Genomic DNA, 15,727 nt, shown 5'->3' with positions numbered 1-15,727 from the left:
GAGGGAGGGAGGGAGGGAGGGAGGGAGGAAGGGAGGAAGTTGCTTAGGCCTATACCAACCCTCAAAGTAATGATATCACCAAGCCTCTCCTAAGGGACCTACCTTGTCAGGAGCCAAAAGAGACTTCACCCCAAAGCTCATACAGCCGATGAGTTCACTCTGTCTGGAGGAATTAATGGAATTTGATGTTAAAACCATTCCAAAAGTTTCAGTACCCTGACCACAAAAAAAAAAAAAAAATAGGAACTCTCGCCTTCTGAAAAACTTTAGTGGGAGATAGATTTGGAACCAAATCCACGGAACAAAGGAAATCCAGGATGGACTGGAATTGCTTGCTATGAAGCTCTACTGACTCAAGGGGACACATCTGGCCAGTTATCCCTGAGATAATCTATAACCAGTGGGATAGGAACACTGGAACAACTGTAGTTAGTAGAAAGAAAATGGAGCTATTGGTCCCATGACCAAAAATGTCCAAACTGGCCATTTTCCAATTCCTCCATTATCTTTTCCCTGTACTCCTTTAGGTCCTCTCTTCAGATTCAGAACCTCAAAGTGGAAATGAAGGTCTGATGAGATCACTGTGCACCATTATAGCTTTTAACATTCAAAACCTTTTCCCAACTATGTTCTCATTTCATCCTCATGGTCTTCCTGTATTGGCAGACGAGGTGGAGATTGCTCTCCCTGTTTTACAGATGCGGCAACTGAGGCACAAAAAATGAAATGAAATGCCTGAGGTCATACATCTACCCAGTGAAGAACCCTCCTCATCCATGTCATAGCATTGCACTCTTCCCACTCATCACTAGAGCAGCGAGAGTGACAAAAGAATGAATGTTCTACTGTTAGTCAGTAACTTCCAAGCAGATCACCATGAGGGATGGATGTCAACACCCATGTCAACAGTGATGAAGGAGCTTGGAGAAAAGTCATCAGCCACAAGTTCAACATGCAATGGCTCAATAGTACCAAGATAGATATCAATCATGGAAATACAAAGATCAGCCAAGAAAAATGCAACTTGTGGAATTAATCATGTAGGTTAAAGGCACAGTAGACAGAGCACTGAGTCTACTATCAAGAAGAACTGAGTTCAAATCCAGCCCTAGTCACATGTGAGCTTGGGTAAATCACCTAACCTCTATTGTCTTAGTTTCTTCAATTGTAAAATGGGGATGATAATAGCACCTACCTCCTAGGGTTAATACTGAGGATTAAGTGGGTAATATTTATAAAGTACTTAGCACAGTGCCTAGCACATAGTAACATTAAATGAATGCTAGTTATTATTACTATCATCGTCATCGTCATCATCACATTTGGTGAATAACACTGGTGCTGTGGGATCCAGTTGAACAATATAAAACTTAAGGACTAATAAGGGCTATCTGACTAGCCCTGAATAAGATGTATTCAAAATATATTAAAGATTCTCTATTTATCATGTATTTAGGATTTTCTTAAAAGTATGGTAGCACTCAATCTGGTCATCCAGAGCAAAATGCTAATCCATACTGGCATTTCTTCTGCAAAGGCAATAAGCAGATGCATTCAAGGAAGTTTCAAGATACCAAGCCAAGAGGTAATGTCAAAAGCACTAGCTATCTGTGAAGTGATCCAAATATTCCAAAGAACAATTTGGAACAACACCCAAAGGGTTTTAAAACTGCATACCCAGCAATACCACTACTAGATTTGTACCCCAAAGAGATTTTTTTAAAAAAAGAAAAAGGATATATATGTGCAAAAGTATTTATAGCACCTCTTTCTGTGGCAACAAAAAATTAGAAATTGAGAAGATGGGAGTGGGTAGATAGGTGGCTCAGTGGATAAAAAGCTATTCCCTGAGAGGAGAGGTTCTGGGTTCAAATCTGGCCTCAGATACTTCTTAACTGTGTGATGCTGAGCAAATCACTTAACCTCCTATGCATAGTCCTTACCACTCAGATAAGGATTTTTAGAAAGAAAGGAAGGAGGAAGAGAAAGAAAGAAAAAGGAACAAATGAACAAACGAATGAAGGAACAAGGAATTGAGAGGATGCTCACCAATTGGGAATTGGATGAACAATTTGTGGTATATGATGGTAATGGAATTTTATTGTGCTATAAGAAATACTGAGGAAGGTGGTTTCAGAAAAACTTGGAAAGATATATGAACTGATACAAAGTGAACATTGATATTTAATATCAATTCTGACAGAAGATAAGGATTTATTTTTTAAATGAAGGTAAACTGAGAAACAATAGTCTGAGCATGAACAATTTATTAGTTAGGCTTGCCAATAACCAATAAATTGGGTCTATGGCCTCTCTAAATACCAAAGACCATGAAGGAGGACTTCCTAGTTTTCAAATAGCTTTGGAAAGTATAAGAGAACATAGAACAGAATTGGGTAGGTGAGGAAAACAAAGTAATTGGTCATAGAGTAGGCAGCATCATAGGGACAACATGATTGGTTGGAAATTAGGAATGAGGGCGCTAGTAACAACTTTTTCCTCTCCCAAGACTACAAAATATCCCTTGTTTGAGTCCACCTACAAGGTTAGAGACAGAGAACCATACTTCTTTGGATAACAAACTAGACATCCTTAAATGATAGCATGAGGGTAGGACAGCTAGACCAGATTCCTTGGTGTCCCTACTTCCTTCAAGGGCAACATTTCCTTAGACAAGAATAGGACTATGATTAACAAAAGAAAACTGGGTTTCTACATTTAACTCATTACAGTTGAATTTCTGAACTAAGTTCAGAGACAAAAAAATCAGTTCCTAGTCAGAAGCAAAACATTTGTGACTAATGAAAGGCCAAAAGGAGAAAGACAGACGGGGAAATAGGGAAAATAAGATGGAGGGAAAGGCACAATTATGTGAATATGATGGGAAAAACTCACCTATAAACAGGAAAGGGATGGCAGAGTGGATTAAAAACCAAAATCACACAATATGCTATCTACAAGAAACACAGTTAGAGCAGGAGACACATGCAGAGTAAAAAGCGGCTGGATCAAAGTTTTTTCTTCTTCATCTAAAGTTAAAAAAAAGCAGGGATAGCAATCATGAACTCAGACAAAGCAAAAGTAAAAATTGATCTAATCAAAAGAGATAAGGAAGGAAATTATACCTTGATAAAAGGCACCATAGACAATGAAACAATATCAATACTAAACCAAATGGTATATTCCTAAAGGAGAAGTTATATGAGCTTCAGGAGGAAAGAGATAAGAAAACTTTACTAGTGAGGGAACTCAACATTCCCCTCTCAGATGTAGAGAAATCCAACCAAAAAAAAAAAATAAGAAAGAAATTAAGAAGATAAATTAAAACTTGAGAAAAGTTAGATTTTATAGACCTCTGGAGAAAACTGAATGTGAATAAAGAGGAATATACTTTTTTCTCAGCAGAACATGGCACCCTTCACAAAATTGATCATATAATATAAATAGGCATATTAAATGCACCTTTTTTAGACCACAATGCAATAAAGATTGCATTCAACAAACAAAAACAGAAAGAAAAATTAAATTTAATGGGAAACTAAATAATCTTTTCCTAAAGAATGGTCAAAGAACAAATCATAGAAACAAATCAATAATTTCATTAAAAAGAATGACAATGAGGAGACAACATACCAAAATTTATGGGATGCAGCCAAGGCTGTACTTAGGGGGAAATTTCTCTCTAAATGCTTATATATCAGTAAATTTTTTTTAAAAGCAGATCAATGAATTGGACATGCAACTAAAAAAACTAGAAAAAGGACAAATTAAAAATCCCCAATTAAACACCAAATTGGAAATCCTAAAAGTTAAAAGATAAATTAATAAAGTTGAAAGTAAGAAGACTATCAAATTAATAAATAAGATGAGTTAATTTTATAAAAAAATGAATAGTTAAGCCATTAGCAAATTTGATTTTTTAAAAAGAAAGAAAATTAAATTACCAGAATCCAAAACAAAAAAGGTGAAATCACAATCAATGAAGAAGAAATTTAAACAATTATTGGGAGTTATTTTGCCCATTTATATGCCAATAAATCTGATAATCTAAGTGAAATGGGTGAATATTTATAAAGATAGGTTATCTTTATAAATTAGATTATATAATTTTAACTTTATAAACTAGATTAACAAAAAAAGGAATAAAATGATTAAACAACCCCTACACAGAAAAAGAAATTGAACAAGTCATCAAAGAATTCTCTACCAAAAAAATGCCCCAGCACCAGATGAATACAAATTCTAACAAACATTCAAAGAACAATTAACTCCAATATCACATAAACTATTTGGAAAAACAGGGGAAGAAAGAATTCTTCCAATTTCCTTTTATGACACAAATATGGTCTAACCCAGGAAGAGATAAAATAGAGAAAGAAAACTATAGATTAATCTCCTAAAGAATACTGATGCAAAAAAATTAAGTAAAATACTAACAAGGAGATAACAGCATTATGTCACAAGGATCATATACCATGACCAGGTGGGTTTTATATCAGGAATTCAGGAATGGTTCAATATTAGGAAAACTATAGGTAAAATTGGTCATATCAATAACAAAACCAACAGAAACCATACAACTAACTCAACAGATACTTTTAGAAAAGACTTTTGACAAAATACAACACCCCATTCCTTAAAAAAACACTGTAATAAAAGGATCTTTCCTTAAAATGATAAACAACTATTATTATCTGAAAAGGGGATAAACTAGAATCCTTCCCATTAAGATCAAGGGTGAAGCAAGGATGCCCATTATCACCATTATTTATTTAATATTGTACTAGAAATGTCAGCTATAGTGATAAGAGCAGAAAAATGTACGGGTTAAATTGAGGTTTGGACTAAATAACAGAGTTATAAATTCAATGTTGTGATCGCTAAATTCAAAATATTATCCCTAAGCCAAAAAAAAAAACTGTCAGCAGCTTTTATTTATAATGAGGAAGAGAAAGAGTTGAAGTATGAAATGTAAGAGGGAAAGAGGCAAGGAGTTGCCTAGCCTACCCTAAGTGCTAATCCAATGAAATTCAGCTCGCTGCCCAACAAAGTTCCAAACTCCACCAGCAAGCCAATGCAGGATCCAAGGAAAAGAGTATCTCCACAGAACTCACTCTGAAGGGAGTATTTCACTGAAGCACCAACAAGCAGAGAGGGTCTCCTTGCAGGGCCACCAAGGCAGGAATCTCTCCAAGCCAGAAGTCCCAGTGATGTCTTCAGCCAGGGTTCCACCAACACAGCCTCCTCCAAAGCCAAAGCAGGGAATCTCCACAACCAATCTCTCCAAAAGCCAGGAAAGGAATGCCTAGAACCAATCTCTCCAAACGCCAGGAAGAGAATGAATGCTAAAGAGAATGTTGTCTCTTTTTATACCCCTTTTTTTCATGTCACTTCCTGTCACTCCTCCTTCACAGAAACCAATGGCAGTCTTTCAATTTGCCTACCACTGCCCAAGGGGGAGCTGCAGTGGCCTTTGGAGTTGTCACTCTAGTAAGTGACTTGTGAACTCTTATACTTAATGGTAAGTATGGGAACTTTAAGTTCTTGATTTGATTAGCTAAAAATAAGCAAGGGAAGAGTTAATCCTATCTTCACAAAAAGAAATGAAAAGATTTAAACTAGGCAATGAAGAAACAAAGCTATCACTCTTTGAAGATGATATGATGGTATACATAGAGAACCTCAGAGAATCAACCAAAAAACTAAAAGAAACAATGAACAACTTTAGTAAAGTTGCAGGATATAAAAGTAAATGCACATAAATCATCAGCATTTCTATTTACCAACAACAAAGTTCAAAGCAAGACAAAGAAAAGGAAATTTCATTTAAAATAACTATAGATAATATAAAATACTTGGAGGTATAACTTACCAAAACAAACCTAGCAACTACAAGGTCACAGTTACAAAAAATTTTTCACACAAATAAAGTTAGACATAAACAATTGGAAAAATATTAATTATTAATGGATAGACTAAGCCAAAATAATAAAAATGACAATCCTTCCTAAATTATTCTACCTATTCAGTGCCATGCCAATCAAACTAACCAAAATTATTTCTTAGAACTAGAAAAAAATTTAAAAATTCATCTGGAAGAATAAAATGTCAAGAAGATCAATGGAATTAATAAAAAAATATGAAGGAAGGAGACCTAGTCATACCAGATCTCAAACTATACTATAAAACAGTAATCATCAAAATAATCTGGTTTTGGCTAAGAAAAAGAATAGTGGATCAAGCTTAGGTAATCAACATGGAGTAATTAATGAACATAGTAATTTAGTGTTCCATAAATGCAAAGATCCAAGCTATTGGGGGAAGAACTACTTGACAAAAACTTCTGGAAAAACTAGAAAACAATATGACAGAAACTAGGCATAGATCAACATTCATACCATACACATTAAGATAAAGTCAAAAAGGATACTTGATCTAGGAATAAAGGGTAATACTATAAATAAATTTGGGGTAAATAGAAAAGTTTATCTGTCAGAATTATAGATAAGGGAAGAATTTATGCCCAAACAAAACATAGAGAACATTATAAAAAATGAAATGGATATTTTGATTACATTAAATTTAAAATGAAACCAGTGCTACCAAGATTAGAAAGGAAACAACACATTGGGGTGAAATTTTGATAGCAAATGCCTCTGACAAAGACTTCATTTCTAAATATAGAAAACTGAGTCAAATTTATAAGAATGCAAAATATTCCCCAATTGATAAATGGTCAAAGGATATGAACTGGCAGTTCTCAGATGAAGAAATTAAATCTATATTCATATTTAAAAATGCTCCAATTCACTATTGATTAAAGAAATTCAAATTAAAGAAATGCTGAGATGCTCCCTCTCACACCTATCAGATTGGCTAATATGACCAAAAATGAAAAATTATCAATGTTGGAAGGGATATGGGAAAACTGGGACACATACACTGTTGGGAGACCTATAAATTGATACAAACATTTTTAGAATAATGTGGAACCACACCCAAAGGGCCATCAAACTATGCATACTCTTTGACCCGGTGATATCACTATTTGGTTTGTATCCCAAAGAAAACAGAGATAGGGGAAAAGAACTTACCTACACAAAAGCATTTTTTGTAGTGGTAAAGAATTAGAAACTGAGATGGTGTCCATAAATCGGGGAATGGCTGAACAAATTATGGTATATGGTTGTAATGGAATACTATTATGTCACAAGAAATAACAAACAGGATGAGTTCAGAAAAACCTGGAAAGACTTATATGAAGTGATGCAAAGTGAAGTAAGCATAACCAGGAGAGTAAAATATACAATAACAGAATCATAGCACGAGTAATATATAAATATGTATTGCATGAAAGCAGTGATATAACCTATATTTAGGCTATTTACTCCCTCTGGAATGGGAAGGGAGAGGGAGAGAAGGAGGGAGAGAATCTGAACCACAAAATGTCAGAATATAATTGTCAAAAATTATTTCTACATGTAATTGAAAAAATTTTAAGGTAAAATTTTTTAGAAAGAAAAATGCTATAGGCAGTTATAGGACAAAATCAATTAAATGTAAATAAGATCATTTTTTTAAAAGACGGATTTCATTTTTTTAAAAGACATATTCAATCTGATTATTTCAATTGGTATCATGTTTCTGGCCCTTTTTTTTTCCAACCCTAACCTTCTGTCTTAGAATCAATACTGTGTATTGGTTCCAAGGCAGAAGAGAGGCAAGGGCTAGGCAATGGGGGTTAAGTGACTTGCTCAGGGCCACACAGCTAGGAAGTGTCTGAGGCTAGATTTGAACCCAAGACCTTCCCCCTCTGGGCCTGGCTCTCAATCCACTGAGCCACCAGTAGCTGCCCCTTCTTGTCTTTTAATAGGTGGGGGAGAGATGGAAGGAGGGAAAGAATTTGGTACTGAAAATAATTTTTTTAATTGTTTAAAAGATCAACAGCTAAGCAACTTTATATTAGGATACCTAACAACAATTTCAGAGCAAAGAATAAAGAAGTTTTAAGATCATTGCTCTTTCCCATTTACCACTCCCTTCCTATTTCCTTTGTTCTCCACTTTCTCTTTTTCCTCCTAATAAATGCTCACTAGCATCCTTACCCCCAGTTTCACATGCTGTCCTCTATGATCAATTCCCCAAATATATGATCGTGCCAATATTCACATTTGCAAACATTCTCAATTCCTAAAACATTAAATGTCCAATTTCCTGAATCTACAGCCAAAAATATATAGCATTCTCAGTATAGAAAAGCTCAAAGCCTAGGAGACTTATACATAATAAAATCAGAAAAGCGGTTCACCAGTTGGGTGGAGAACAATGAACTCTCTTCCTTGGCTCAGCTTTTGTTTTGGTTCAGACCCATTTAAATGGCAAGCAGGAAATAATCTTGAGAAGTTAGGAACACCAGTGGAGTATTAGAGGCTGTAGGAGTATCAGACCCAGTGAATCCTTGGTGGTAATTTATTTTTAATTTTTTTCCATGGTTACATGATTCTTGTTGTCTCCTTCCTTTCTTCTTTCCCCACTCCCAGAGTTGACAAGCAATTCCACTGGGTTATACATATATTATCACTTAAATCCCATATTTCCATGTTATTCATTTTTGTAATTGAGTCATCTTTTAAAACCAAAACCCCAAATCATATACCCATATAAACAAGGGATAAAACAGATGTTTTCTTCTGCATTTCTACTCCCACAGTTCTTTCTGGAAATGGGGATAGCATTCTTTCTCATAAGTTTCTCAACATTGTCCTTAATCATTGCATTGCTTTTAGTAGCAAAGTCTATTACATTTGATTTTCCCACAATGTTTCAGTTACTGTGTATGATGATGTTCACCTGGTTCTGCTCATTTCACTCTGCCTCAGTTCATGGAGCTCTTCCTAGTTCTTATAGAAATCCATTGATTCATCATTATTTATAGCGTAATAGTATTCCATCACTGTCATATACCACAATTTGTTCAGCCATTCTCCAATCAAGGGACACCCCCTCATTTTTCAATTTTTTGCCAGCACAAAAAGCACAGTTATATTTTTGTACAAACAGAACCTTTCCCATTTTTTTTTCTCTCTTTGGGTACAAAACTAGTAGTGCTTTTGCTAGATCAAAGGGCATGCATTCTTTTAAAGCCCTTTGGGCATAATTCAAAATTACCTTCCAGAATGGTTGGATCAATTCACAACTCCACCTTAGCAGTAATTTAAAGCACAACCTCCTAAAAAATCATACTGAAAGAAGGCAGGCGCCATGGCAATGGGAAGGGTTACACAATCAGATTTTATTCTTCTTTCTGAGATGACAGCAAGGTATATGAAGGGCCTGACACCCTCCCACCACCACCAAAAAAAAAAAGCTGAAAGTTAAGCTTCTAGGCTCTATGGCAGTGATGGCAAACCTGTGGCACAGGTGCCAAAGATGGCACGCAGAGCACTTCTCTGTGGACACTCGACTTCTCTCCCCCCACCCAGAGTTCCTTACTAGAAAGTCAGAGGGACTCTCCACCATGCCTAATGACATTTTTTTCAGATGCCCCGCCCCTCTGCCCAGCAGCCCAATGGGAGTGCTTCCTGCCTCTCCTGTGTGGAGTGGGGGAGCGCACTTGGCACTCAGGAGAGAGGGGGACACAGCACCTCATTCTCTGGGGGGACGGCACGGCACTTGGTTGGGGGGGGCATTACTCCATCTCTAAAAGGTTTGCCATCACTGCTCTAAGCTGAAAAAGAGAAAGTAGCTCACTTGTTCTCTTAGGAAGAAGCAGTAACACCTAAGACAAGGACTCCAGCTGAAATGAGAAGCCTAGAGCAGAGCGAGGCTCCACAACCCCATGCCCAGCTAAGTCACTTCCTGGCAGAGATCACAAAACTGGCAAAGCTCCATTCAGTGGAGACACCATAGCATGCAATGTCAGCGAGGAGCAAGGCCAGGGCATTACCAGGTGGCATCAGCATCCTGACACTGGCATTCGGCTTATGTGAATTCCCCCCTGACCCTTTCTAAAGTGTGCCACCTGCATTCTGGCTTCCTACCTCTTTCCATCTGCAGGCAGACTCTGCTCAAGGATCTCGCACTCAGAGAGGGGAGCTTTGCTTTTCCCCAGATCAAATCACTGCACCACTGCCAGGTGGCTTCCACACCACGCTCCCCTCCTCACCCCGCACACCCCCTTTCTGTGACTCTAGCTCTCCTCATGGATCATCTTCCCAGATTAGAAAGGAAGCTGATGCTTGCTCCTACTGGTGCTGGCACACAGTGAGTGCTTAATAAATGTTTCTTTAATTCTGAATGAATGAACATTCCCTAGATGTGTACCTCTCTGCAAGGGTTCCCCAGCCACAGTATACGCCTCTCCACACATGTTCCCCAAGTGCATCCACGCTTCCGGCTGATGGCATGGGGAAGAGGGTGTCTCAGATTTAGGGAAGAAAAGTGAGGGCCTTCCTTTTCTTTCTTATTATGAAGTTCATTGCCTTTGCTTTGAACTAATTGTGTCCTCCGGCTAACTAATAAAGCAAACACACCGGTAGGTGCTCATGGGCAAAAATTTTAAATGAATGCTGACTTAGAGAGTGTGTTGAAGCTGGGAAGGGAGTGCTTTTCTGGGGGCCTGGCATGTGAGAGGAGACACCGCAGAGACTACAGAGCCTTGTCACTGTGAGGAAGTTAAAATGGCACCAGATGTTATTCCAGAAAACCATATAACCTCGGGGAAAGTCTCATATACCTGTTTAATTCTAAATGGCAACCCATTCAAAAGAAATCTATCTAATATATAGAGTATCCAAAGTACTCCCTGTACTTAATGAATCTCATCTTTTCTATGGGATTGCAAATTTCATACTTCTGAATTTCTACAGTCACAATCTCTTGAACTAAAGAACATGGCTCCTGTAATAGTCTTTAGTAAGCCGAATCCACATTCTCAATTGAACTAAAAGTATTAAATTGTTAATAACTTCCCTATAGCTTTGCTTCCTACTCTGGTTCCAAAGATTTCATGATCATTCAGGGATAAGTAAATAGTCACAATTAGCACTCATAAGTAGATATTTCTTAAGTATTCTGTAACTGACTACTTCTTCTACCTACTCATTGCACTTAAAACTGCTAAAAATTTATTTTATATGTAAACTGTGTATAGTTCAGTTTATAGGTCAATAAATAATACCAAAAAAATACTGCCCAAACCACGAATTGTGTCCCTATTATGTGCAAGAAATAAAAGATATAATTCTTCATGTTGATTACAAATGTCAGCAAAATAAGAAAAGCACATGAAAAATTAAAATAACAATAAAAGAGTTGGGTTTTTTTTAATGGTTCAAGAAGATATAACAGAAGCCATATTAGCATGGAGGGAAAAGGACAAGGCTGAAAAGGAAGATACAGAAGTTTCTCTAGCCTCAAGCTCTACCTATAATTAGCTATACAACTTTTTTTTTAATAACCCTTACCTTCTGTCTTAGAATTCATATTGTCTATTTGTTCTAAGGCAGATGAGCAGTAAGGGCTAGGCAATGGGTGTTAAAAGACTTGCCCAATGGGGGCAGCTGGGTAGCTCAGTGAATTGAGAGCCACGCCTAGAGACGGGAGGTCCTAGGTTCAAATCCAGCCTCAGACACTTCCCAGCTGTGTGACCCTGGGCAAGTCACTTGACCCTCATTGCCTACCCTTACCACTCTTCCACCTATGAGTCAATGCACAAAGTTAAGGGTTTAAAATAAAAAAAAAAAAAAAAAAAAAAAGACTTGCCCAAGGTCACACAGGTAATTAGTGTCTGAGGTCAGATTTGAACCCAGGACTTCCCATCTCTGGGTCTGGCTCTCAATCCACTGAGCCACTTAGCTGCCCCTATATACAATTTTTTTTTTAATTTTTAAACCCTTACCTTCCAGCTTAGAATCAAGGCTGAGTATTAGTTCCGAGGCAGATGAGGGATAAAGACTAGGCAACTGGGGTTAAGTGACTTGCCCAGGGTCAAATAACTTGGAAGTATCTAAGGCCAAATCTGAACCCAAGATCTCTAGTCTCTAGGCTTGACTCTAGTTACCTAGCATTAGCTTTACTATATTAATCATTCTCTGTCATAAATCTTCTTATTTGTAAAGTCGGGGAATTTAATTATATGATCTCTAAGGTTCCTTCCAATTCTAAAAGTCTATTTTCTAACATTCTATGTTCTAAGTTCACCTCCTGCCTAAGTCTATAATTTCAAATCCTTCAAGGCAAGTACATGATTAACTACCAAAAAGTAGAACAGACCATATATATTAGCTCAAACAATGTGAAGAAAGAGCACCGCAGCATTGGTAAGAGAGAGCTCAAGAAGGAGGGTAGACTTGGGCCAGACCTTGGAGAAAAGGTAAAATTCAGATAAAGAGAGAAATAAGGCCCGCAGGCAGAGCAGTTTCTGGCATGGCACTCTCAGGATGATTTAGAATCCCTAAAGTGCACAATGAGAAAACCAGTTTGAGTGATGTAAAAGGCTATCAAAAGTGATCAGACATGCCTGAATTCCTTTAAAGTCATGACGTGAACTCACTCATTAGACTGATGACCATACTTAAGAAAAACACTCTTTGATCTGAGAAAAAGTACACCAGTCTGAGGAATATTTTCCCTCAGCATTTTCCTTTAGCATATTCTGTAGCTATGAAGGCATTCTCTCTTAGGAAGACAGATCAGTGACATGCCTCAGGATTATTCACCAAGGTTGTGTTCGATACCTTGAGTCATGCCAACAAGAACCAAAGATGTGCTCCTTATTAACAATAACTCTCAATGGCTTTTGAGTCGGGCTGTTGATAACACAATTCAGCTCTTCGAGCTCTTCGAGCAGCACGTATATATGTCTCTTCCTTTGTATGCGTTTTTTGTTTGGACTGCCTATTATGGATTTTCTGAATAGGGAATCATGCTTTCCCAAAATAGGCAAGAATGTGAGAAACAGCCCCCAGTACATTGTCATATTGCTTCAAGTTGATGCTGACTCATTCGCTCCAACATAACTGGGCTTTTCTTTGCCAATAACTTGAATTAACATTAATCACTCATTCTTAAACTACATGTTGCTCAATTTCTTCTACTGTCATGAAATTCAAGTTGTAAAACTGAGTTGCATGGCTCTACCCCTAAGGGTTCTCAGGACACAGCAAATGGTACAATTAAAGAACTTTCTAGCTTAAATATTCCTCCAATCATACACATATCTGCATCTAGCCTACCATGGGCAAACAAATTTTCTAGGATCTACCTCTATTCAAATGGTAGGCATATACTACGCAACGTCCTCAAGAAAGTGAATCCCAGGATGCTATTTTATGCCACTGTGACGACATACAGATTTTCCATTTTGAGACAAAGGTTGAAAAGGATGCTACTTTGAAAAGAATTCCAAAGAGTTAACTTTAGGATATGAGTAAAAAAAAAAAAAAATATATATATATATATATATATATATTTAACCCAGGGTTATTCCCTGGCTCTAAGGCCACAGTATTTTCATGTGATAGTGAATGTAACAGATCTGCTTTTATATTATACTCTTGGCTCTCAGGACTTGGTGCAGAGAAGGAAAAAGGAAAAAAATGAGCAATTATTAAGTGCCTACTATGTACCAGGCACTGTGATAAGTACTTTTAAACCATCCTCTTGTTTTATTCTCACTAAAACCCTGGGAGGTAAGTGCTACTACTACCTCCTTTGACAGTTAGGGAGAGGAGGGCTAGCATGAGCACGTGGCAACCTCAGTCTCTTTTGTATTTGTTCATCCTTGGTCTTGAGCAAATGAGTATCCCTTGGTGGATGTGTTTTGGACTTGGGGTATCCATGTAAAAGATCCAGAGGTCCCAGGAGGGTTGCAGGGTGGTAGTTTTGGAGTGCTGGGGTAGCAGTAGATGAAGGCACAGGAAGAGTTATCCAGTCCACACTCATTTGTTAATGACTTACCGTATAGCCAGACACTCTGCTAAGTGATGGGGAGACAAAGAAAGGAAAGAGCAGTCCCTGCTGGCATTCTAGTAGAGGAGACAACACGCAAACCACTATGGGCCTTGGCAGAGCATGACTGGTACAAGGAGAAGAGGGACAATGGGCCTGATAGTGTGGAGCTGAACTGGCTCACCAAGGGGCCAAGATAGAAAAGGGAAAAGAATATCACCAAGAAAGGAAAGAACTGAGGCCTGGAGGGGCTGGAGATCCCAGTGAGAACAAAGAATTTGGTTATAAGCTTTAAGGCACAGGGATAGAGAGAATGATAAAAAATCTATGATGATGAAATTCAGGAATTTCAGAGTTCATGAACATTTGTAAGGAGAACACTTGTGGTTAATGGCAAGATCAAGAATATGACCATCTCTAGGTAAACTAAGGTAGGGTAGAGTAGGATGTGGGAAATAAGTAAATTGAGGAAGTGGGAAAGCAGGGTGTTCAAGGGAGTATCAGTAGGTATGTTGAAATTCCCACAGTATGAGGGCAGGAATTAGGGACAGAATAAAACTGAACTCACTGAGGAAGGTGGGTTTCCTGGAGGATGGGAGATTACAGCTACTAGATTCTTGACTGGGTGGTAGATATGGATTTAGCATGTCTCAAAGGAGGACAGGCCACTGAGCGAAGGCAGTAGCAAATGAGGTGGAAATGACTGGGTAAACAAGGAGTATTTCTACTCCCCCCCCACTGCAAATATCAAGCTCGAGCTGGTAGGTGGCAGGAGCCAGTACTAAAAAGGATGGGCAATAATGTTCTAGCATCGGGAGCAGGAGTCAAGTGTCAGTGAGTTCAAGAAGATGGAGGGAGTGAGAAAAGAAATGGCTTAAGAGGAAACGAAGTTCCTTGATTTCCTTATGGAACAGGCATCCCAGAGTGCACGGTGGAGAGGGGAGGGTGCAGATCTGTTGTGGGACAATGCACGTGGAGGAAACGTTAAAGGAAGCAGGCGGTAGGAATAGGTTTATACAGGTTCACCAGAGGGGAGTCAGAATCATCAGGTGGGGGAGAATGCTAACCATTGAAGAATTATCAGTGACTGGAAAGAAGTCCATTGAAGAAAGGAGGTTCTCAGAGCCCTGTGGTAAATAGTGAGTCCTTTGAAATACAGGAAACCCGCCTTACAAGTAGGAGAAGGTGGAGGTAGAGGCAAAGAACCCAGACATAAGACTAGAGCTGGCATTTAATGCGAGTCAGATGTCCTAATGAGCACCAGAGAGAGCTAGTGAAGACAAAAGCCAGAGATCTGAGGCTGGATCCAAGAGCTGACATAAGACATCCTGGGAAGATTCAGGAACAAGGAGGGCACAGGCCAAATGACTAAATTAGGGATAATTTGAGGATGAAAGCAAGGAGGGTACTCTGAATCTTGGGTTCTACACTAAGTTCTAGAGAAAATTCAAAGAACACAGGTAACTAGAGCTAGATCCCAGCAAAACAATGTTCCTTAGGAAAACACAAGCAAAAAAAATGGAGGCAGGATCTCAAAGGGGATGGATCCCAGTGCTACCTAAGGAGACCCAGAGACAAAAACAGACACCGTATGTCTCAGGCTAGGCTGGATCAGGGTGAAGCAACTCCCTGTGAAATGCCAGAAGCAAGGAGAGAAGCCATAGATAGCTGGCTGGGGCAAGATTCAGACAAAGTAGGGCTCCTTGAGAACACAGATATAGAAAGACGTCATCCAAAGGAAGAAGGCAGATTGAGAGAATGTGACCCCTTCATGGCA

At 38.3% G+C, this 15,727-nt stretch overlaps 1 protein-coding gene across 1 annotated transcript in view; it reads right to left on the bottom strand.

The window, feature by feature from the left end:
* The window catches only part of RGS3 (regulator of G protein signaling 3), a 212,021-nt gene that overhangs the window by 158,906 nt on the left and 37,388 nt on the right, over positions 1-15,727 (bottom strand). Inside the window, exon 6 of the mRNA XM_044664086.1 lies at positions 103-163. Within this exon, the coding sequence (XP_044520021.1) occupies positions 103-163 (61 nt within the window). The remainder of the gene's footprint in view (positions 1-102; positions 164-15,727) is intronic.

This window comes from Gracilinanus agilis, chromosome 2, assembly GCF_016433145.1.
Source record: "Gracilinanus agilis isolate LMUSP501 chromosome 2, AgileGrace, whole genome shotgun sequence".
NCBI classification, from domain to species: Eukaryota; Metazoa; Chordata; class Mammalia; order Didelphimorphia; family Didelphidae; genus Gracilinanus; species Gracilinanus agilis.
The sequence above is the reverse complement of the archived record's forward strand: the minus strand, read 5'-3'. Positions and strand labels throughout refer to the sequence as shown.